The following is a 25,609-nucleotide window of genomic DNA, read 5'->3' as shown; positions in this document are numbered from 1 at the left end:
CAACCCTATTAAGTCGACGTTTTTGAAGTGAAACCGCCAAATTCTCGCTTTTTCTTAGCATTTTTTTAATCGCTTATGTCGACTTTTTTATGTCACCGAACCCTGATATCTCGAGCACAAGGGGCGAAAAAATTGCCATTTAACGTCGGTTATCTCGGTGCAGCCGCAGAAGAACTCGCGAAAGTGGCGGAAAAATCAAGCCTTACAGCTGCTACAGGTGTTGTTTTGTATACTGGTGAATCTCTGCTGTTAGTTAGTGCTAGTGTTTGTAGTGTTAGTAGGGGTGCGGCGCGGCTTTTGGAAGAAAAGAGCAGCCGTTGAGAGAGTGCCGGTGGGAAGGCACGTACCGGGAAACGCATGCGCGATAACAACGACCGCCGTGAACCAACATATACCAACAATAACGGACAGTGAGAGTGTGGAAGTTTAAATAGGAGCTGGTGATGATGATAAACGAGCACCATATGAGCGCGATTGAAGCCGGGAGCTCCAGAGAAAGCGGCCGAGAAAGCACCTGCCACGCTGAAGGGGGCCGAAGGGGGCGTGGCAGGTGGATTCCTGACAGATAAACATGTACTGTATGTATTTTTATAGCATGCCTTCATCAAACAAATCGCGGCAACGCTGATGTGTAAAAAAAAAAAAAAAAACTTTAAAAACACGTGTATGCACATTCTCATTTATTAACGCACATCATGTACATAAAGAAATTTCAAGCACGTTAATATACTGCCGCCATTTTGATTTTCGTTTATCTCGATCATCGGTTACCTCGATGCTTTTTGGCGACCCCCTAGGACATCGACATAACCGGGTTCCACTGTAATACTTTTCAGATTCAGATTTCTAAAGCATTCTGGAATAACCACAGGGGGAGAATTGACAGCTAAATCATTATTCTTTAATTGACGATTAATTTATTTTAAAAACATAATCTGTACACTTAAACATTTCACAGGCATGTCATGAATAAAGAAACACAGTGAGTAACTGGAGCTAGTTTCTGTCTAAGTCAAATGAACTTGAGCACACAAATGAGAGCAAAACAACAACAAAAAAAACTGGGCAAGGACACTGAATTTTAAAAATGCGTGTGAATCTGCTAAGATGTGAAGAATATTTAACGTTCTAAGCAGTTCACCCCACCAGCCAAAATCATAAAACATTGAATTAATATGAGAAATGTCATGTACATATCCACATTTATAATAAATACATTCCCAGTTATGAATATTTAAGTTGTTCGAAAGTTATAAAGTGATCTTGTAAAAGAGCACTAATGACCACAGAATTAAACATATTGGGGATAATTGAACATGTAGTTCATGTTGGTCCTCCTTGTAACAGCCTCAAGATCTTTGCCTATTCAAAATGTATTTTAGGTTCTCATAACACATGCATATTAATTTCTGCCCTTGTTCAACATGTATGTTTTGGCAGTTTTACAATTTCTGTGCCAAGAAATTTCCCCCCCAAAAAATAAAACAAACAAGCATATAACAATCAAACATATCCTTGTGTTTTATCTAAACATGCCATAATAAGCATGATGAGGCATTAATAAGAACAGTAATAAGAGCATTTCACATTTGTGGACAATTTGCACATTTACAATACGTTCACCACAATTGAGTAATTCAGTCATGACACATCATCTGTTCATGTTTCTGAGAAGCTCAGTGAGAAGCTCGGTTTGATTTTTAAAAAAGAGCGAAGTATAGCTAACCATAATGCAGTAAATCCAGCTTCCCTTTTAAAGTAAACCATGATGTCATGCATGCACATTCAACAATTCTTTCTTAAAAAAACGAAACCAAAAAACCCCCTAACCTTTTATTTATTAACTGCAGGATTCACGAAGAGCATTAGCAGTAGTGCATTAGTCAATCAAGAATATCTGAGGTAAACTTTATGAATATTGAATCTTGATAAAGTCAACAAGTAAATGTTGGAAATTTCACATAAAAAGGAAAACAAAACTAAACATCATCAGTTGCATTTTTCTTTTAAAGTGCATTTCATTCTTAAATGCTGCCATATGTTTAAAAAAAATCCCACAGATAATATAGGTGGTGTATTCAATTAGACCCCCCACCCCCTTTTTTTTTAACACTAGTAACCTATTAGTAACTACTGACACGATTGTAAAACCTCAGTAACCTGTTTACAGTCAATCTATTTAAACAGAAGTACCTGTAAGAATTTACTTATGGATAATAACAATTAACCTATACATGCTTGCTGAATGTGGGAAATGTCAAACATATCAGAATATCCAATCTATCTTCCTTCTGTACTAAATGTCACTGTAAATCTTTTTATTTCTAGCCAGACTGTGTCTCAAGAGCAGCACATTACAAAATTCAAACTATTGCCACATGCAGTTATTACATACCTACCAGTCCAAGGTACAATCAATGTCCTTTTCAATTCTCTCTACATTCTAATCTAATAAGTGTAGGATAGAGTAACAGTTCAGGTAAATTTTCTTTTTATTATTATTTTTTTGCAAGGATTAAACAAAAATTGTGTTATGGTTAAGATATTTCTTTACATTCACAGGACAGTCTGTGAAAGACAAGAGCTACACACAGGCTTCCCAGCAACTTTAGTCAGTTTAATGCCCTTAAAATAACGATCAACACCAGATACCCTAGAATTATGCTGGTCTAATCTGAAGGCAACTTATATATAGAAAGTGAGTAATTACCGTACCTAAGTGAGTTAACGTAAAAAGACAAAACCTAATGCTTAAAATAAATCAGAAAATCAGACAACAGCAATAATCGTGCAATAGCTGCATGTCCACCTTTTGTCATCGGTGTGGAGAGGAAAAAAAAAATAAATGCGCAAGTGTGGCTTGACCAAGGTCTAGGTGTTTGCTGAAGGCACTTCTAGGTAATTCTTCCATAGAGTAGCACCTTTGATAGTTATTGTAGCCTGTAGAAGCCCTTGTGCGAAACACAGAAATTAATCTTATGGCTCACAGCAGGCTAAATCCCAGGATGTACTGCAGGAGCTTGTTCCTGTTGGCCTGAGTTTGGAACGTAGGGCTCAGCTCCAGACGACACACACCATTCTCACAGCGCTCCCTCAGCACCTATCAATCAATCAATCAATCAATCAATCAAACACACACACACACACACACACACACACACACACACACACACACACACACACACACACACACACACACACACACACACACAGAGACTTTACGGCCCATATTCACCGCCACATTTTCCATTTATATAAGATTTATCTTTTCTTTTTTTTTTTAATCTTACCCCCAGTTCTTTAAATGTTTTGACTGTATTTTTCACGAGGTAATGTGTAGCACTCTCTCCTGACAAAGAGAAAAAAAAAAAAACATTAGAGAAAGAAAAAAAAAAGTTAAATAAACTTGTGTAGACTGCTGGAGACTGACCATAGGCTGCCACCCCTTTCTCGGTGCGTGTAAGCAAGTATTTGAAGAGCTTCTGTGTGTACTCTCTCTCAGTCATGGGTGAGAGAAGGAGGTGTATAAAAATGCCTGCTCCAAGGTAGGCTTCCAGCACAGGGCTTAGCACTCGCTGCATAAAGGTGAAATACTCCTGGTGTTCAGAGGACTGGCTCACCTGCATAAACATAAACTTTTAAGGAAATACATAACTAAATCAACGAGGTGATCTGATAATATCTGATCTGATCATCTATAAAAAGGAAAATGTTTCCTGCTTGTTTTTACTGGCAGTGATAGAAATCACCTTCATGTCTTGTAACATCCATTGGCTAACCTATTTATTTGGTTTTCTTTCCAAACCAAATGAAAAACAATGAAATGAGTGTGTGTTTAATTTCCCAGAGTTGAGTCTGAAGGGAGGAACCCCCTCCAAAAATACCCAACTAAATCAAAGCCTGAATGAGCATCATAAAAGAAAAATGCAAGTTTGCTAATGTCAGTGGGTCACTGTCTTGATGCACTTATAACAAGAAAGAGATATACCACACATGCAAAAAATAAAAATAAAATCAGGAAGGAATATATATATATTTTTTTACAGCAATTTATTTGACCGATTTGAACATGGTTCTTTTAAATATTGTGTTTGTATGTATATATATATATATATATATATATATATATATATATATATATACATACAGTGAGGAAAATAAGCATTTGAACACCCTGCTATTTTGCAAGTTCTCCCACTTAGAAATCTTGGAAGGGTCTGAAATTGTCATCGTAGGTGCATGTCCACTGTGAGAGACATAATCTAAAAAAAAAATAATCAAAAAATCACAATATATGATTTTTAAACTATTTATTTTTATGATACAGCTGCAAATAAGTATTTGAACACCTGTCTATTTGCTCAAATTCTGACCCTCAAAGACCTGTTAGTCTGCCTTTAAAATGTCCACCTCCACTACATTTATTATCCTAAATTAGATGCACCTGTTTGAGGTCGTTAGCTGCATAAAGACACCTGTCCACCCCATACAATCAGTAAGAATCCAACTACTAACATGGCCAAGACCAAAGAGCTGTCCAAAGACACTAGAGACAAAATTGTACACCTCCACAAGGCTGGAAAGGGCTACGGGGAAATTGCCAAGCAGCTTGGTGAAAAAAGGTCCACTGTTGGAGCAATCATTAGAAAATGGAAGAAGCTAAACATGACTGTCAATCGCCCTCGGACTGGGGCTCCATGCAAGATCTCACCTCGTGGGGTCTCAATGATCCTGAGGAAGGTGAGAAATCAGCCCAGAACTACACGGGAGGAGCTGGTCAATGACCTGAAAAGAGCTGGGACCACCGTTTCCAAGGTTACCGTTGGTAATACACTAAGACGTCATGATTTTAAATCATGCATGGCACGGAAGGTTCCCCTGCTTAAACCAGCACATGTCCAGGCACGTCTTAAGTTTGCCAATGACCATTTGGATGATCCAGAGGAGTCATGGGAGAAAGTCATTTGGTCAGATGAGACCAAAATAAAACTTTTGGGTCATAATTCCACTAAACGTGTTTGGAGGAAGAAGAATGATGAGTACCATCCCAAGAACACCATCCCTACTGTGAAGCATGGGGGTGGTAGCATCATGTTTTGGGGGTGTTTTTCTGCACATGGGACAGGGCGACTGCACTGTATTAAGGAGAGAATGACCGGGGCCATGTATTGCGAGATTTTGGGGAACAACCTCTTTCCCTCAGTTAGAGCATTGAAGATGGGTCGAGGCTGGGTCTTCCAACATGACAATGACCCGAAGCACACAGCCAGGATAACCAAGGAGTGGCTCTGTAAGAAGCATATCAAATTTCTGGCATGGCCTAGCCAGTCTCCAGACCTAAACCCAATAGAGAATCTTTGGAGGGAGCTCAAACCTCTTGTTTCTTAGCGACAGGCCAGAAACCTGACTGATCTAGAGAAGATCTGTGTGGAGGAGTGGGCCAAAATCCCTCCTGCAGTGTGTGCAAACCTGGTAAAAAAAACTACAGGAAACGTTTGACCTCTGTAAATGCAAACAATGGCTACTATACCAAATATTAACATTGACTTTCTAAGGTGTTCAAATACTTATTTGCAGCTGTATCATACAAATAAATAGTTAAAAAAATCATACATTGTGATTTCTGGATTTTCTTTTTTAGATTATGTCTCTCACAGTGGACATGCACCTACGATGACAATTTCAGACCCCTCCATGATTTCTAAGTGGGAGAACTTGCACTTTTGTGAAGAATCAACAACAAGTGGGACACAATCATGGAGTGGAACGAAATTTATTGGATATTTCAAACTTTAACAAATAAAAAACTGAAAAATTGGGCGTGCAAAATTATTCAGCCCCCTTAAGTTAATACTTTGTAGCGCCACCTTTTGCTGCGATTACAGCTGTAAGTCGCTTGGGGTATGTCTCTATCAGTTTTGCACATCGAGAGACTGAAATCTTTGCCCATTCCTCCTTGCAAAACAGCTCGAGCTCAGTGAGGTTGGATGGGGAGCATTTGTGAACAGCAGTTTTCAGTTCTTTCCACAGATTCTCGATTGGATTCAGGTCTGGACTTTGACTTGGCCATTCTAACACCTGGATATGTTTATTTGTGAACCATTCCATTGTAGATTTTGCTTTATGTTTTGGATCATTGTCTTGTTGGAAGACAAATCTCCGTCCCAGTCTCAGGTCTTTTGCAGACTCCATCAGGTTTTCTTCCAGAATGGTCCTGTATTTGGCTCCATCCATCTTCCCATCAATTTTAACCATCTTCCCTGTCCCTGCTGAAGAAAAGCAGGCCCAAACAATGATGCTGCCACCACCATGTTTGACAGTGGGGATGGGGTGTTCAGGGTGATGAGCTGTGTTGCTCTTACGCCAAACATAACGTTTTGCATTGTTGCCAAAAAGTTCGATCTTGGTTTCATCTGACCAGAGCACCTTCTTCCACGTGTTTGGTGTGTCTCCCAGGTGGCTTGTGGCAAACTTTAAACGACACCTTTTATGGATATTTTTAAGTAATGGCTTACTTCTTGCCACTCTTCCATAAAGGCCAGATTTGTGCAGTATACGACTGATTGTTGTCCTATGGACAGAGTCTACCACCTCAGCTGTAGATCTCTGCAGTTCATCCAGAGTGATCATGGGCCTCTTGGCTGCATCTCTGATCAGTCTTCTCCTTGTATGAGCTAAAAGTTTAGAGGGACGGCCAGGTCTTGGTAGATTTGCAGTGGTCTGATTCTCCTTCCATTTCAATATTATCGCTTGCACAGTGCTCCTTGGGATGTTTAAAGCATGGGAAATCTTTTTGTATCCAAATCCAGCATTAAAACTTCTCCACAACAGTATCTCAGACCTGCCTGGTGTGTTCCTTGTTCTTCATGATGCTCTCTGCGCTTTAAACGGACCTCTGAGACTATCACAGTGCAGGTGCATTTATACGGAGACTTGATTACACACAGGTGGATTCTATTTATCATCATTAGTCATTTAGGTCAACATTGGATCATTCAGAGATCCTCACTGAACTTCTGGAGAGAGTTTGCTGCACTGAAATCAAAGGGGCTGAATAATTTTGCACGCCCAATTTTTCAGTTTTTTATTTGTTAAAAAAGTTTTAAATATCCAATAAAGAGAGAGAGAGAGAGAGAGAGAGAGAGAGAGAGAGAGAGAGAGAGAGAGAGAGAGAGAGAAATATAAAAAAATTTATATTTAAAAGAACCATGTTCAAATCTGTCATATAAAGTGCTGTTTAAAAAAAAATCCTTCCTGATTTATTTTTTTTTTTTGCATATTAGGCCAAAATGATACTTAAATGAAAAGCAAATTTTAATATTACACAAAGATAACCTAAGCAAATACATAATGCAGTTTTTAAATGATGATTTCATTTAATAAAGGGGGGCGGGGGTGTCCAAACCTGCCTTTTGACTAGGCCACAAAACCTAAATCTAGCTTTTTTTTTTTTTTAATTTGTATTTTTTTTAGCCATTCAGTGGTGGATTGCTAGTGTGTTTTTATTCATTGTCCTGCTGCATAACCCAATTGCGCTTGGGCCAGACATTCTCTTTCAGGATTTTGTGGTACAGTGCACAATTCATGGTAAATACCAGGAAATGAAATATGAGATTCTGATTTATCACTTCCTGTAAAACCCAAGCAGTCCGTGACATCAACAGCAATCTCAATAGGGTACCTTGGTTTTGGCCTTCTGTTGCCTAATCCTTTTGAAAATAATTGGAACTGAAAGGACAGTTTAATCAATTTATTTTTACATTAATTATTTGTTTTTTTTTCTGTACACAGAAGCAATTTAGTTACTAAATCAAAGATTTTCAGTGGATTATGGTTCTTCCACCCCTGCCCTATGGAGATTGTTGCTGATGACACTAACTGGTCAGATTTTTCCTGATTTTTCACAGAATCTCCAATTTCCTGAATTTCTCAGCCACAGAATGAGGAGGAGTTTCGCCCTGCAGGCAATTTATCCAGATTAACACCAAAGACTGTTACATGGGCTTGTATTTTTAACACCCACTACATCAACCTGCTTTTTAGTACACAACACATATTTCAAGATTGCACATCTTGCACAGCTGCATTACTTCATTTTCATCTATGACTGCATACCTATGTTTGCATATGCCTATGCCTCAAACAGCATTGTTAAGTTTGCAGATGAAGCCACGGTGGTAGGTCTGATCAGCTGTAACGAACCTTGTAGCATGGTGTGAGGACAATAACCTAGAACTCAACACCAAGAAGACGAAAGTGATCATTGTGGATTATAGCTGAGCCGGCAATCACACTCATGCTTCCGTTCACATCAACGAAGGTGCTGTTGAGCAAATACCCAGTGTTAAGTTCCTTGGAGTCCACATCTCTGAGGATCTCAACTGATCTCTGAACTCTTCCATCCTGATCAGAAAGGCACAACAGCGCCTGGAGAACCGTCTGTTTAATGAAACTGAACCCAAAATGTGTATTTTAAATACCTTAATTACACTTGGGGTTCAGAAAACAAGGAAGTAAGATGTGGTTGAAACAAATGCTTCACAGGAAACAAACCTTAAATAAAAGGGTAAAAAATAACAGGAAATGGAAGCTAAACCACACCACTCAAACACTGCCAAGAAAAGGTCACTGAGTTCAGCCCACTGACAAAAAGGAGAATTCTAAAAATAGACACAGTTTTCAGGGTCTGGGGGTGAGGTCATGGTGTATACATCAAACATTAGTGACGAAACGGTAAACATCTTTACCAAAAGAACTTTCGGTAAGGTGCCCATGTGTACAGAAAGCAGTCATTGAGTTTCCTCACAAACAGATTAAGACATAGACAGCAAGTTATTCTAGTCTCCGCCTTGCTCTTTCAGGGCAGTGTGGCTACTGGGTCCTTACTGGAATCTTACATGATTTGTACTGCACATGTGCAAAACCACCTGCAACAGCAACTTATTTATAACAGCTTAGAGATATGGATTCTTTTGTGTTTTAAATACAGCTTCAATAATTTCTCTTAACAGGAGAAATTTTATTCTGAAATAAGTTGAACAGTTAAGTAGAACATATAGTTACAAAATTTAATACTAAATGTGTATGTGTATGTATATGTGTGTGTGTGGGTGGGTGGGGGGAGCAAATAGGGTCTAACAAATGTGAAATACTCTATACAATTTTCCATTTATTTTATTATTTATTCCATGAAACTTTCCACTTAATTTTATTTCAATCAATTTCATTTTTTCCAATCTAATCAATTACCCAATTTAATCAATATAATAAAAAAGTGTATAAAAATACCTTGATGCATTATATTTAATTTGTATATATATTTTATTTTCCTATTCAAACCAAGCAAGCATTTTATTAAAAAATTGTTTTAAAAAAATGTAAACTGTTGATGTTCACAAATGTTAATAATAATGGACGTTAATAAAAAAAAAAAAAAAAAAACCGAAAAGAAATTTTATGAACTGTGAATTAAAAACTGAGTATCATAACGAATCGTGAATTTTGTGTACTGTTACACCCCTATCAAACTTATAAAATATCTATCTATCCATCCATCCATCCATCCATCCATCCATCCACCCACCCACCCACCCACCCGTAAATATAGCAGTTTTCTAGACTTCAAAAAAACCTGTTAGAGCAAGAGGACCAACACAAAGATATTTCAGTTAATTTTTTACAAAAATATTTCCCCCTAAAAACAAATAAACAAAAAACAATGTCTCCTTAAAATAACTTAGTTTTAAATGTGTTTTTATGTAGGTCTAATGAAATACCCAAGTAAATTGAGCCAAGAGACCAAACTTTGCATTATCCTATATGAGGTTACCTTCAAATACCGGTCCCTTTGCTCCTCCCCAAAGTCACTGTCCTCATCCTCCTCATCGCTCCTCCAGGACAAAGGCTCTGGGAACTTCTTAGGCCAGGGCTCCTCTGAAGGGCTCAGCTCCTCCTGATCCACCTAAACACAACACCATGTGAATGTAGGTGATATCTGTCTCACACACACACACACACACACACACACACACACACACACACACACACACACACACACACACACACACACACACACACACACACACACATACAGATTCACAGTAGTAACCACAATTTCCACAATGGCCATTTTCTTAGTATTAGTTTAATAGCTAGACATATATTTTATAGACATCAATTTTAGTTTCTTCTATATAAAAATGTTACCATGAGAAAATAAGCAACCTTTAAAAAGAACAAACAGACTATAAAGCTCAAATTTGTATCAATAATTGGTTCAGGCTAATATCAATTTGAAAAATATTATTATTATTATTATTATTATAATACACTCGGAACATCTTTTCAACTGCACCTTCATGCAAAGAGTTAAACAATTCAAACATCAGAACTGGTAAAAAAAAAGTTTGATCTTAGTGAATTTAATGGCAACACAGCTGGAGTTTTTTGATAATCTCCTTGGATTTTACACACACACGCGCACGCTTGAACAAAAAAATAAAAAACAAAAAAACAAAAAAACCCACAGCACCGAGTAAGGGACTGTTTTTAGAGACGCGCAAAGTCTCTAAAAACAGTCCCTTACGTGGGGCTGTGGGGCTTTTTGGTTTTTAATTTTTTGTTGCATCATTCACTATTAGCTGGGTAAAATTTCTCAAAAGAGTACAGTACTCAAAGAGGAGAGTTTCAAGCATGCTTACATCAGCAACAATTAGCACTCCATACTGGATCAGTCTAGTCACGGCATCGTGGAAGACCTGGTAGACAGTCTGACAAGGCTTTGAACAGAGAGAAAGGCAATCATAGTATGCCACATAATCACACACCAGACTTGCAAAAAAGAAATATAATTGTTGTGTTCAGAGCTAAACCTATGATAATGCATCCACCAGGGCTAAATTCATGAACAACCTAACTTTTAAGTTTAGCTCTTGGCTTGCAAAAACTCTTAAAAGTATAAAAGGTGTTAAAAATAATATGTACAGTCCTATTGTGCATATCAAAGAATAAGTCAACAACAAAAATTAACTACTTTAATTAGAACACACTTCAAGTGATATATGCTATTGAGTACTGACAATTTCTTAAGATGTCAAATTTTAAATTATTGGAAAATTTACCAATACAAAATCAGGCCTAAAAAGAGAAAGACTTTTTAGCATGTAATTTGTTTTATAAAAGGTCACATAACATTTTTTCTTAACATCAATTTGTTTATTTCACTAATAGTCTGGCATTTATCATAACTATATTTTCCTTTTTTCTTTGGTGTTGCTCCTTGCTAACAATTTGTCATTATGTTAATCCAAATATGAGGAACTTACCTGGGTGACAATAACCTCATTGGAGAGGAAGTGGGAAAGCCCTGCTGCTCGACAGATGAGTCTCTCTTGGCTGAGGAGAGTGGATGAGGTGTTAAGTTCACCCTGTGTGACCTGCTCTCTCATCATGGCCAGAGCACTGCAGGCTAACACAAAATAACATCCATACATAAAGCCTGTTCTGCTTGTGCAACATGGATAGCTATGCATATACGATATTTATTTATTTGAAGCAATTACATTGTATAAAACTAGAAAAAGCCATAACAATGGATGTTTGTGACCTCAACGGTCTTTTCACTTGTGCTCATCATATACATGGTGTTTTCTTGTTGCGAGTTATAATCTTACTCACATGAAAACAAAATCAGTATTATCAATATGCATTTAAGAAAGCTATGAAATTCAGTATAAAATACATTAATATAACATGACCTGGATTTATACCCTTATTTGACCAGGCACCCAGTACTTTTCTGTGACTTTCAAATCTCTCATACATGACATTATTGGGTTATTTTAACTTTAAAATAAACTGATAAAATAAACCATCATAGTATTTAACTCTCAATCGAGCAAAAGTACAGCTTTGTTAACCTTCGGTGCAACTGTCTAAGGTCCCCTGACTAACTTACATTCACACAAGTGAAGTGGTTCCAATAGCAGGCCACAAATCTATGCAAGAGCTCTACTCCCACTGGTAGTTAAATCACGTGCACCCTACTTTCTTAACTCCCAATGGTAGTCGCTGCACCAAGTCGCGCCACAAATGGAGTGTTTATTTTGTTGCATCACTCGGCACACACACACACACACACACACACACCTAGCAGTCAATGGTCGCTAATGCTCATGTTGCCAACAAATAAATAAACATTACGTTGCTTTGCTGCAGTAAGTTGCTCTATGCATGAACTTAGCTGTAGACTCACCATATCCTTTTTTACAGTGTGAGTATCTTATGACATTATTTTCTCTGATGCAGATACTATAAATAATGCCTGATGGACAAGTTCCATACCCTTTCCTTTCCCTTACTCGGTCTTGCACATTTTAATGTTTTCCCTGCTCTAATACAGTGCATCCGGAAAGTTTTCACAGCGCTTTAATTTTTTCCACATTTTATGTTACATCCTTATTCCAAAATTCTAAATAAATTCATAGGTTTTCCTCAAAATTCTAAAAAAAAAAAAAAAAAACCCAATAATGACAATGTAAAAAAGGTGTGTTTGAAATCTTTGCAAATTTTTTTAAAAGAAAAAAGACAAATCACATGTAAATAAGTGTTCACAGCCTTTGCTCAATACTGTGTTGAGGCACCTTTCGCACCAATTACAGCCTCAAGTCTTTTTGAGTATGATGCTACAAGCTTGGCACAGCTATTTTTGGGCAGTTTCTCATATTCTTCTTTGCAGAACCTCTCAAGCTCCATCAATTTGGATGGGGAGCATCGGTACTCAGCGATTTTCAGATTTCTCCAAGGTTGTTCAATCGCCATTTATTGACATTCACAGAGTCGTCCCATAGCCACTTCTTTATCATCATGGCTGTGCTTAGGGTAATTTTCCTATTAGAAGATGAACCGTCGCCCCAGGCTTCAGAGCGCTCTGGAGCAGGTTTTTATTAAGAATGTTTTTGAATGCATTCATATTTCCCTCAATCCTGACTAGTCTCCTAGTCCTGCCATGAAAAACATCCCCACAGCATGATGCTGCCGCCACCACCATGCTTCACTGTTGGGATGGTATTGGCCAGGTGATCAGCATTGCCTCGTTTCCTCCAGACATGACGCTTGGCATTAAGGCTAAAGAGTTCAATCTTTGTTTCTTATAGTCTGAGCGTCCTTCAGGTGCCTTTTGGCAAACTCCAGGCCATATTAGCACTGTGCCATTTACTAAAGGAGTGGCTTCGGTCTGGCCACTTTACCATACAGGCCTGATTGGTGGTGTGCCGCAGAGATGGTTGTTCTTCTGGAAGGTTTTCCTCTCTCCACAGAGAAACGCTGGAGCTCTTTCAGAGTGACCATCTGGTTCTTCATCACCTCTCTGACTAATGGCCTTCTCCCCAATTGCTCAGTTTAGCCAGGCGACCCTGGCGAGTCCTGGTGGTTCCATACTTTTCCCATTTACAGACGATTGACGCTACTGTGCTCATTGGGACCTTCAATTGCTGAAGAATTTTTTTCTGTACCCTTTCCCAGTCTGTGCCTTGATACAATCCTGTTTCGGAAGTCTACAAACAATTCTTTGGACTTCATTGCTTGGTTTGTGCTCTGACATGCACTGTTAACTGTGGGACCTTATATAAACAGATTTGTGCCTTTCCAAATCATGTTCAATCAACTGAATTTACCACTGGTGGACTCCAAACAAGTTGTAGAAACCTTTTAAGGATGATCAGTGGAAATAAGTTGCACTTTTGAGTCTTATAGCAATGGCTGTGGATACTTATGTACATGTGATTTTTTTTTTTCATTTTTTATTTATAATAAATTGGCAAAGATTTCAAACAAACCTCTTTCATGTTGTCATTATTTTTAGTTGAAATAATGAACTGAATCAATTTTGGAATAAGACTGTAACATAACAAAATGTGGAAAAAGTGAAGCGTTGTAAATACTTTCCGGATGCACTGTACATCCATTGCATATCAGAGAGGTTTATGAATTAGATCATTATTGCATCAGATGTTAAAAAAAACATTCAATATCCAGTACAGGGGCTACTCTAACAAAAGGGTTGGTAATCAGTGGCCTCATGTAATCAGTAGGACCCTAACTGCATTTAACTGGACATGACTGTCTGCAATCTTAATGTGTCCAAGTCAGCATACCTATTATGGCATCTGCAATGAAGACATGAAAGAGACCGTTGCTGTAGAAATTGAGCTCAAAGAGTGCTGGTACAGTGTTGCTTGGGGCAATGATGAACTCAGTGTTCTTGTTCGTGCTGGTCACATTCACACAGTTTCCTAGCAGGTTGAGCGCATGCATAACCACATCCTCAGAATTCCCTGAGAAACCCAGGTCAAAGTCCCGTGAAAGGATCTCTTCCTTCATGTTGAAAAAGTCCTCCACCAGCTTGGACAACAACACACCCTGTAAGGAAGAGCAATGCTCCATTAGCATGGACAAAACTAGCTAAACTATTATTACTTTACTACAGAGTTATAAATAAATGTTGTAAGCATGTGGCTGGCATGGAGTGTTAGAGGGACTGGTAACAGAGTACTCACCTGTCTGTGTCTGTACAGCAGGAGACAGGCTACAATATGAGTAGACATGATTGCTGAGGACTTATTGGCGGCTATAACAAAGAAAAATAAATAAAAAGTCATGAAATTACACATTTTAAAACTTCTTTTCCATTCTTCTTTAAATCTACTTCTCAATTACAGTTTAGAATTAAATATTTAATGCAGGATCACTGTGCCAAGATGCTACAGCAATCAAATGAATAAAAAATAAAAAAGAAGTCTATCTCAAAAAAGATGTGGAACAAACATAGTGAATACTCAATGAAAGTTGATTCATGCTATTTAACATATTAAGCCTTACAATCACTGACTCAATGTACTTAAAAAAAAAAAAAAAAAAAAAAAAAAAAAAAGAAAAAAGCTGGGTGCATTAAAACATAAGGGAATGTGATTGGCTGAGAACAGACCACCTGAGGAAGGATTGCATGACCGCTAGTAACCCCAAAAAGCTGTCGGCCATTTGATCGCTAGAGAAAAGGCTTTAGAAAAAGTTGGGAGACTAGGGGCTTTTCGAGCACTCTTACTGAAGAGAATGTGCCTGGCCAGGTTAGAGATGACCTGCCTTCTCCAAGGCTCGTCAGACAGCGCTCTGGAATCCGGGTGTTCTTCTTCCTCGCGATTAAACACAGCCTCATCTGGCCTGTCAGGAAATCTTTCACCATAAGTATTGGTCAAATGTATAAGCAAATAACTAAGAGATGAGTAGTGTTAGTGAAGGCTGTACCGAGCTGCAATGATGGTTGGGATGAGGATCTGCTCCAGAGTCAGTGGGGCTGGGAGATTTCGACTTCGCTGCGTGTCAAGATACTCCTGCAGTGTAAAATAATATATCTTTTTTTTATATATATATATTTTATACATAATATAATATAAAAAAATCAAAATAAAATTTTTGAGAACAGATTGGTGCTATGGGAGAGGCGGAAGGTTTTCTGACCTTGAGAGAGAAAGGCTGAGTGAAGTCCACACGTACACAGCCGTAATTCTTACGGAGCATTCTCCACACACCACAGGCCACTCCCCACAGGCTCTCATTCTTCTTCGGCTTTCCCTACACACAGCACAGAAAATTGCTATTTTAGAACAATCAATCAAGATTAAGCCAGAAAAGACTGTGTGTGTGTGTGTGTGTGTGTGTGTGTGTGTTTGTTTATATGCATGCATTGGTATCTAAACAGATGTATATATAATTAGGGGTGTAACTTTTTCGGTACAGGGATTACAGTTTGGTACACACACGTACGGAATGCAAATTTTTTTTATGTTCGGAACATAGTTAAAATCTGAGAAATCTACCCGAACTATGAATTTTGTGTACCGTTACACCCTTAATATATAATATTCTGAATAATCTCAAAATATCCTAATATTTACTACACAAAATTACATTCCTATAATACCAGTGCATTCAATGCAATCAAGTGAACTGCTTCTGAACAGGCAGCTACAGTATGTGTCATTAAAATAAAAAAAAAAGAGTAAAGTGTAGAATAGTTCATATAGGTTTATTCTATACTTTTTTCAACAAAACAAAGGATACAATTATTAAGTTCAGCTCACTTTAGAAGTTCAGTTTAGAAGGTGAGTGACACATCGGATACTTTCATCGTACTATAAAAGCACTGTATTATGTTTTACTGAACAAACATACTAGACCTAGAGAGAAAGAAACTCAAAATAAAACTGCATTAATTAAGAAAATACAGAACAATGTGCTCAATTTAATTAATTATGTTAAATTAGTCATAATTATGTAAACCATGGCAACCTTTAATATAATGCCATTTGGTAAAATGCAACAGATATTTTCAGGTTTAAACAAGTTTAATTTTTGGTCCTTCATAGAAAAGTGTATGTGAACCGCTGGATTAGGCAATTTGTCAATTTTGAAGAAAATTTGGACATTTACTGAAAGGGCATTTTATGCAAATATTTGCAAAATGTTACAAAATGCACTGATATTGCTGCTACATTGCTGTCGGTAAAATTTCTTTGTCAGCATTTGCCTTTTCTTTCAGACACTGAATCCAGATAGTCTGCAGCACAGAACTAAACTCTGCTTTCCGCTTGTGCTTTTCAGTGCATTCTTTTCTTATAAGCCATTCATGATTTTAGGTTTTGTGTCATTTCTGACTCTTACCAGCTGCTCACTGTTGTAGTTGCCCTCAATAATGCGGTCGTAGGAGATGCCAATGGGCACGATGAGCACATCCGGAATGGCACCGGCACACAGGGTGTCCACCACAATGGACAGTATACCAGCACGTGCAGGAGATTGCTTTCCACTGCGAGAACGTGTGCCCTCTAAATAAACCTCCAAAAACTGCTGCTGCTGCAACAACTCCTCTGTGTACTAATAAACAAAACAGCAGCAGAGAGGAGCATGATTCAATTACAATACCCTCAGACAAAAGGAAACACTTAGCAGAGGCAGGAATGCTGATAATTATCAACATTAAATAAAATGTTGATAATTATGTTAAATATTTGCATAACTAGATTAACCCAATTATAGATGAAAAAATCACAGTAATAAGCAAAGTGTGTAAGTAGTTACCGCATGTAACAGAGCTCTATAAAGAACATCTTTCTTTCCATCTGAGGTCTCATCCATTTTACGGCGAATAAAGAATCCTCCCAGTTTGCGAATCAATGTGCTAAAAGACAAACCCATATTAAAAAATATATATAACATTGGTACAATGGAATATTCCACCAATGTTACATTAATGCGTTGTTATTAATATGTCCCTCACCTGAAAATAGGGATGTTGAGATTGTTGCCAGCGGCAATGTGCGGGGCTTTGATGTTGTGACAGAAAAGGATGAAGGTGATGAGAAGGTAGTCAATGTGAGATTTGTGCACAGGCAGGAAGACCAGCGGAACATTGTACTGAAACGACAATGTGCAATTCTCAAACCTGATACCATGAAGAGCACTTGTGCTGTACAGTAGGTGATTGGAAGTATATTTCGTAATGTTATGAAAGTTCTAAATACCTCTGTTGCAGCTTTCTTCACCATCTCTAGCTGACCTTTGTGGATCTGAATGCTCCAGAAGAACCCATTAAACAATTTCAGCAATGTCCATCCAGTCAACCTATATTCATTTAATAATTGAAAGTTCACAAATCAGACAAATATCTCCGAAAGAGGTTTGTGTCTTAATCTGATTGCAATAATCACACGGCCATATTTATTTAAAGTACATAGACGAACCGTATGAGGCTAGGTGATATGTTGGCCACCATTTCTTGCAGAAAGCCTCTGGCCTTCCGCCTCACTTTACTTGCAGCATTCTGGTCCGTTTTTGCCTCCGATGCCACTTCCTCTATAGCACTCTGCACCCTGTCACAACAACACGGTGAACTGGGATGTTCCTTTTAATGTTATACTCTCCAATACATAAACACCACTAATTAATCTGTTCTTGCCTGGTGTTGTTGAGGACATTGTCTACCACATTGCGGGCAAACATGTCTTTGTGGACATCTCTCTCCAAAACAAAGAGCACATAGCTGAGTCTCCTGGCGAGCCAGCCTCTATGTCTGCATGCAAGCACATTAATTAATTAGAGAGCTACAAAGAATTAAACATGCATTTGAAAATAAACTCTAAACGTGCAACCCATAACCTATTCACCCCATGTCACACATACAAGCTTCTCACTGAGGTAGGAAAAACCAGCTCAGCCTACATCTGCTGTCTGTCACAGGATCTGAACTGGAAGGATCCATTAACAAACATGCTTAAAAATGAATGTCACTGGTTTCCACTCCTTCAGCTGCTGTTTTCCATTGGACGCCCATGCATACACAGACGAATTTAGTTGCTTGGGTAATGTGAACCTGGGAAAGCATACCTGAATGAGTACCAAAAACCAGGTCATAGTATTGCAGAACTGTTTACCTTGTGTGGGTCTCATTAATGTAAATTATATTGCGAAGTCCTAAAGAGGGGATGCTGGAGTTAAAAAGTCTCCCCTGAAATAAAGAACATGTAGAAGACGTTTAGGATATACAAGTTAATCTCATTAGTATTTTTACATTTGTATGTGATTTAATTAGCACATAAGTAATTTAATGAAAACCAATTATTTTACTGATTAGTCAGTACCAACATTTAATATTCATCATTCAGTTTAATTTATATTCACTTTTCTCATACATAAAAGGGAAAGTCATTTAACCTGACTCTGGGGAGTGCAAGAGTGACAGCATCTTCCCACAAATGGCCGTTTGCGGTTTAGTAGGCCATCCTTCCATGTGCTGGTCACAGAGTGCAGGACAGAAGGGCTACAACTTCGATCCTTTGAGGGGAACACAAAGAATACTAACTATAGTTAATCAATATATACAACATTTTATTGTGTATACAGATGGCATACATCCCTCTACTACAGTGTAATTACACTTGTTTCACATGACTGACATTGCATGTCTTCATAAAGATTAATTCTATTAGAATTGAATATACTGCTGCTGGCCATGACACTGATCCTCTAATGTTCATCTATTTCTGTGACTTCAGCATAACAGGTATATGTATATGTTCAACAAATCTATCTAGTTTTCATACATAGTAAAAATGAAAAAATAAGCATCATATCACAGGACACCTTTAGAGGCGAGATGACGTTACCTAAAAAATATATATAACTGCTAGAATACTGCCATTTTCAAAATCATTTACCTGCTCGTCACAGGGAGGTTTAAGACGGCTGACTGCCTGGTCAGGACTGCTAGCCAACAGTACACTGTCCTGACCTCCCAGGACCATGTTGAGGTCCATTCTCTCACCTTCACACCACACTCACTACAAACCTGTAAAAGACATATACACAAAATGAAAACTGCCCAACCTGCAGGTCACACACACGAGCAATATAAATTAAATGGACAGAAGACCCCTCTGCTTTCTACCTCTTGGAGAAACATGCTGCAGGAATTACATGTTCTGCTTAATCAGCCTTATTCAACATTTAAGACTGAAGAATGCTGTGGTTCATGTTGCAAGCAGACAAACTGATGTTATTGAGCACACTCTCTCATGAACACACGTATAAATGTTTTAAAAAATCAGAGCGCAAAATATTTTGACAATATATTTTTAATTCTGTTAGTAAACAAGAAACCAAAAATATTTTTATAACACTAATATTGTTGTCAGAGCAAGTTATTAGTTGAATTGTGTTAAACATTAATGGGTTAAAAAAAAAACAAAAAAAAAACAGGATCACAGGAGAGCAACAATTCTGTTTTATCAAAGAGAGAAAGAGAATGAGAGAGAGAGAGAGAAACATGAATTAAATATGAATTTAATGTTAGACATTTTTTAGCATTTTTTTTCGTTTTTTACAAAAACATAAAAAATGGATTTATAGAAACTTGATGTAATAACTTGATGAAATAATAAATGTCAAAGTTCCCAAAATAAAAAAAAAGAAGTATTTTTTTTATTTTTTTATTAATAATAATCTTATTTTTTAGCGGACTATAAGCCGCTACTTTTTTCCCACGCTTTGAACCCCACAGCTTAAACAAAGAAGCGGCCAATATATGGATTTTTCCTGGGTTTTTCCGGGTTTCACAAGCTTCAAGCCAAAAAAACTAATAATTCGTCACGCTGAAAACAACCGGGCATGAAAAAACGCACTTCACCTGTGTTCTGAGCTGCACGGCATCGGGAGAAAAGCTTCATCGATGGTGATTTTTAGATGCACGACGATGCCAAAAGATAAACTCCCGAGAGAAATAGTTGTGAAAGGAAGGAGGAAGACAGTGAACAATGACTTTCTTGGTAGGCTACTGTTTAGATACAAGCCGTTGTAACGCATTGAGTCTGGGTCATGGGAGAGCTCAACAGAAATCATATAAGCACAGACAGGTTTCCAAAACTCATGCTTTTTTAAATTTTTCTTGGCAACAGCGTTACGGGGTTAATCAAAGAAACTTAGAAATGAGCATCAGAAAATAATGACATATTCCTCGGTCTTGCGCACATGCAGTAATACTGGAAAAAATGCGGCTGCATGCTATTCCCAAAATGCCGCTCTGCTCTTAAAGGAGCCATACATATTTCACCCGGTACACCGTGTAACAGACACTGTCTTTCGTTAAAGCCTGTGTAAAGTTCGGCTTATAGACAGGTGAAGCTTATTTATGTTCGAAATAAAATTTTTTGTAAAATTCAGTGGGTGCGGCTTATATTTGGGTGTGCTTTATAGTCTGGAAATTACGGTAAATGTAAAAGAGCAGAAATGTTAAATGAATGCTGAAGCATCTTAAATATTTGCAATAATAAAATAAAAATTTTATTATTAGAACAGAAATGTTCATAACATGTACATCTACAAATAGTCTCACATGAATTACATTATTTAAATGTTTGGTTTACCTTTAGTATATGAAAGTGTTTACATAGGACAATGAAAAATAGAAATCAGATTTGAAATTTTGTACTTTCCAATGTTACACAGGTTAAAAAATATATAATTATAATAATCATCAAAAAATATGCAATATCTTAAGCCCACATACTGTGAATGATAGTAGTGGTTTATGATCCTCCATCTAAAATATAATGCAACTCTCTGCACATGTTGTGTTATAAATACAGTATTATGGCAAATCAAAATAGGGTTATACTTCTTAAAATAGGGTAAACAGTCTGTTAATATTCCCAGGAAATCACACTATGCATTCACACAGTGCTACAAAACTCATATTTAAGACAGTGACCAATCTGTACCCTCTTCACTGGGGTCATGCAAACGGTAAGTCTATCCGAGAAAAATGCAGAGCTGAATGTACAGTAAATGAGAAGGTGATTCAGATCAAGCGCACCAATGTTGTCTCCTCTTACCTCTCTACCACTAGATAGACTATCCATCTATGCTGATTCATTAAGCTGTACATGGTGTCACATTATAGACAAAAAAAAAAAATCACACGCTAAAAAACCTTACTTATCAAACAGGAGTTGGGGAGCAATGCAGAAACAGTGTGGCTGTTTAAAGGGGAATTTTTATCAAAGTCATGAAGAACAAAAAACGATTCAGTAAAGCTACATAGAGAAGCCTGAGACATTTACAGTCACACAGGGATCACAAAGAACACTTTCCTAGGGGCAAGCAATAATAAACACAATGTGGGTTTTGTTCCATTTACATAGGTAATGGAAAGAAACAAACATTTGATGCCAAAGATTTAGGTCAAAATATGGTATATGGTCTCAACTTAGCAAATACATTTTAGCTCCCACTTTTAAAACAAATTTCCGTATTACAAAACTATCAGGTGAATTTGTCCCTTAGAGGCCCTTCTACTGTAAACAACTCACTACCATAGAGAACCAACACCTCATCGTTGCATGACTTTCAACAAATAGGAGCAGAAAAAACACTTCCTGTGTGAGTCCCATAACCACCAGCTGATGACATAAAATTACTGATTTTCTCTTCTGCTTTATTACATGTTACAGAACTTACAAAAGATGTCATTGAAACACTGACAGTAATAAATACTTACACATTATTGCTCATGGGTGAATTCTAAAATAAAAAATTAACTTCAGCATTTAATTAAAAAGGTAATCAGTGCAGCTGACAGCTTCTTGACCACTAGAAAGTAATTACATCCAGACAATTGTGAATTCCATTAGCGCTAAAGTAGGTCTTGGAGGAAGATCTATTCTAGCAATGAATGCTAACTCAGAATGAAAGAAAGGAAAGGCTGAATGAAACTAAAGAGGGAGAAAAAGGGAGAGACCTGTTGTTGGCAAGATCACACCACCATAACCTGAGTTCAACAAACTCCACTGGGAGCTGTGCCCTGCCAATAGCTGACTGGCACACTGATGAGATGCAAACAAAAATTAGCAAAGAAACGCACTGGATTCTGGTCTAGTTTCAGATCCTGTAGTAGAGAACACTGCAAGAACAGACAGTGTGATTGATGATCAGTGAATATGGGAACAGCAATGTTAAACAGGTTTTCCAAAATCAACGCAAGAGATGTTGGATCACTGGTGTCAGTCGGGGCCTACCAATGTACAATTCAGAGAAAAGATTGGCTGAGATTATGGTTTCACTGACTGAAATCATACTTATAATATTAACTATGGTTATGGGTAATTCAGTTCTTTAAACTATTCAGCATGCACTGCTGATGCATGCGTCATACATGAATGAGTCAAAACCCTTTTCAGTAAACTGATTTTTTTGCCTTTATCAAAACTGAACACCTGAGCTGTTTTAGTGTGTGGAGTTCAACTGGATTTCCACTTATAAAGATGATCACACGCACAGCTCAAGCACCTTAATGCAGATTTCATTAAACAATTTCAGGCAAAGAACAAATCACAGTTCCTTAAAATAAAGACTTTTTGTTTCTAAAGGGGTTAATACTGGCCTGAATATCATTCTATCCGTCGCAACACAATAATACTGAAACTGCTGTACAAAAAAAAAAAAAAAAAAAAAAAACTTGTCCAAACCTAGAAAAAAACTGTCAGAGTTTAGTTTTAAATCGCATGATTACAATACATAAATGTATTGTATAATAATATTGATCATTTTATTATGTATAATATATTCGTCCATAAGGCATCTACCAGTTAAGCAGCCAACATAAGCAATATTGTTTTATCCACAGGAATATTTCTTTCTTTCTTTATTCCTTCATTTATTCTCAGTTCCACAGTGGATCCACACTGGGAGTGAGGTGGAAATGCCCCCTGTACAATACCAGTCAGCCAAACATACACACATTTACACTTAGGAGAAATTTAGCAGTCATTCCTCCTGCCAAGCTTTTTGGGAGGAAACCAGCAAAACCACATAAAACCACTAAAAAGGAGGGAGATTTGTTTAGAGAAACTTCTCACAAATAACAACCAGAACTTAAGAGTGAAGTGTGGATGCTGTAGCTGTGAGGCGTCAACACTACCCCAGGGTTTTATATCTCTGAAAGATTCTGGTTATCTTTGTTAGCTTGGCTACAAATGTGTCGGAAATGTGAGAAAACAATATCTTGGCCAGTGCATTGGGCCAAATCCAGCCTGCAATCTGTTCATGTGACCTGTATGTGTCTACAACCTTGACTGCGGAGGCTGCAAAATCTGCCCAATCACAGAGTTATCAAAGCTAGCCTCCTCTGAAACCCACCTTGTGCACCGTGTGCAGTGCAGTCTCTGAAATAAAGAGCCATTAATCACACTGATGCAGATGAAATGCATGCTCAGACTACACCGCCTGTTATAATGTTTGATATTAAGTCATAAATATAGATTCGCCTAGTTATGTGATAATGTAGAAACGTGTAGTAAATGCATCATATCCCATATATAGCGCCTACATGGTGCAAGTGTACACTCGTATTAGACCGAACGTGAATGTGCCGTTCTCAAGTGAGTCGGCTCATAGAGTCGGCTCATTGAGTAAAGGTGAAGAGGCGTTTAATAAAATGTTCATAAAAAAGACTCTACACAGCAAAAGCACATGAACACAGAGAGGCTGGTTGGATTGGATAGGGAAATATGCCTTAAAACAAAAACTCCTAATAATATTGCAGTTAGGACACACACACACGCGCGCGCGCGCGCACATCTTTCTTTGTTGTTTGGAAGTCGAAATGTAATGAAGCGGAATTTCCACTAACAATGTAGAGAGCAGCGTGGTGATGATCTGAGTAATAACCATTATATCAACGGATTATTATTCATATGATCCCCATTCACAGATCATATCAACGAGCTTCGATGTCCCGTGCTGCTGCTGCTTTCAGCTGATTCCATGAGTCAGACGCACAGGGGGGTGACGTTAAATATTTTAAATGAACGAGTGCACGTGTGTGCGGAAGTGTAACGTCTACGACGCATGTGCGTGGAGGACAATCTGCATTGTGTCGGAAAGAAAAGATCGATGTTTCTGTGCGTGTGGGTTTGGGGTGTGTGGTTGGGTGGAGGTGACCACGGTGAATCCTTACAGTGAATAATTGCTTAGAAGAGGGATTTGGGGGTGGCTGATTCCGGTAAATTTTACACGACAACCAGACAAACGTGGGTATTTTCTTAGAAGTATGGTCAGAGCCACGAGATAAAACACTAGGATGTCTCAGAGAGCCACAAGAATGAAAGTCACCCGTAAGTCGCCGCTAGGTCAGCAGTGTGAGGGCAGAGCCAGCGTCAAACCAGGTGCACATTGCTCATGCAGGCTAAATGCACTAGCTTGCTAACCCCATGCACTCACAAGCAACCGCGAACAAAGGCGGATACGAGCACAAAAATACAAACGAGATTTGTCTTACCGTCGAAAATGTCTATGTTGTAGCAAACATAATTTTTTTGGGGGGGGGGAAAGTTAATTCTATGTCGGATGTGAACCCGTGCTGTCCTTGACCAACACACCGGCAATTCAGTTCACTACTGTCGTTAGCAGTCCCTGTCAGTATGGGTTCCCGGTTCAGTAAAGCAGCCACAAGAGGGCGCTGCATTATTTTATGGTCACAGTAGATCATTGCACCTAATCCAAACCAGCCATAAGAGGGCGCAGCAAAATTTCTTCTTCTTCCGTTAGGGGTCGCCACAGCGGATCATCAGTCTCCATACCCGCCCTGTCTTCTAAATGTGCCTCTTTCAAACCAACTACCTGCATGTCTTCCCATTTTCCTTCTTCCTAGTGGCTCCATGCTTAGCATTCTCCTACCAAAATACCCCATGTCCCTCCTCTGCACATGTCCAAACCATCTCAATCAAACCTCTCTCGTCTTGTCTCCAAAACGTCCTACAATGCGCTGAACAAATTGTGATCCGCCACAAGAGGGCGCTATTTTACCTTTATTGTTTATCAATGCAGCTAACCCAGCCATTAGCTTGGGTAGGGTTGCGTTAGGAAGGGCATCCAGCGTAAAACATGTGCCAAATCGAGCATGCGGATCACGAATACGGATAATCAGCTGTGGCGACCTCTAATGGGAGAAGCCGAAAGAAAGTTTTTTTTTTAGTTTATCAATGCAGCTAATTCTATTCAGTCA

The 25,609-nt window shown here is 38.2% G+C and overlaps 1 protein-coding gene across 3 annotated transcripts; it reads right to left on the bottom strand.

The window, feature by feature from the left end:
- Positions 1-879: 879 nt before the first annotated feature.
- Positions 880-25,054, bottom strand: gpam (glycerol-3-phosphate acyltransferase, mitochondrial). Of its 3 annotated transcripts, none has more exons than XM_083555976.1 (21): positions 24,884-25,054; positions 19,269-19,399; positions 18,766-18,885; positions 18,486-18,559; positions 18,011-18,124; positions 17,796-17,924; positions 17,577-17,676; positions 17,333-17,469; positions 17,134-17,233; positions 16,717-16,929; positions 15,514-15,627; positions 15,301-15,386; positions 15,101-15,216; positions 14,556-14,626; positions 14,154-14,418; positions 11,325-11,467; positions 10,701-10,778; positions 9,830-9,961; positions 3,431-3,620; positions 3,291-3,349; positions 880-3,100 (listed from the first exon to the last, which is right to left on the bottom strand). In XM_083555976.1, exons 2-21 carry the CDS (start codon positions 19,365-19,367, stop codon positions 2,984-2,986), a joined length of 2,457 nt encoding a protein of 818 aa, XP_083412102.1. In that variant the 5' UTR covers positions 19,368-19,399; positions 24,884-25,054; the 3' UTR covers positions 880-2,983. The 3 variants fall into 3 exon arrangements, 2 of the variants coding, with proteins under 2 accessions (XP_083412102.1, XP_083412103.1); XM_083555977.1 differs by lacking the exon at positions 24,884-25,054 and adding an exon at positions 22,106-22,386; XR_014535998.1 differs by lacking the exons at positions 880-3,100; positions 3,291-3,349; positions 3,431-3,620 and adding exons at positions 7,769-7,893; positions 7,999-8,276 and having other exon boundaries at positions 8,554-9,961.
- Positions 25,055-25,609: the final 555 nt, after the last annotated feature.

This window comes from Silurus aristotelis (assembly GCF_946808225.1).
Source record: "Silurus aristotelis genome assembly, chromosome: 12".
In the NCBI taxonomy this organism is placed as follows: Eukaryota; Metazoa; Chordata; class Actinopteri; order Siluriformes; family Siluridae; genus Silurus; species Silurus aristotelis.
The sequence above is the reverse complement of the archived record's forward strand: the minus strand, read 5'-3'. Positions and strand labels throughout refer to the sequence as shown.

Coding starts and splice junctions, on each gene's coding strand:
- gpam (XM_083555976.1), bottom strand. CDS start 19,367: ATGGACCTCAACATGGTCCTGGGAGGTCAGGACAGTGTACTGTTGGCT. Junction 17,234..17,332: donor CTCAACATCCCTATTTTCAG/GTGAGGGACATA, acceptor TTTGTCTTTTAG/CACATTGATTCGCAAACTGG. Junction 14,419..14,555: donor TGCTGTACAGACACAGACAG/GTGAGTACTCTG, acceptor TCTTCCTTACAG/GGTGTGTTGTTGTCCAAGCT.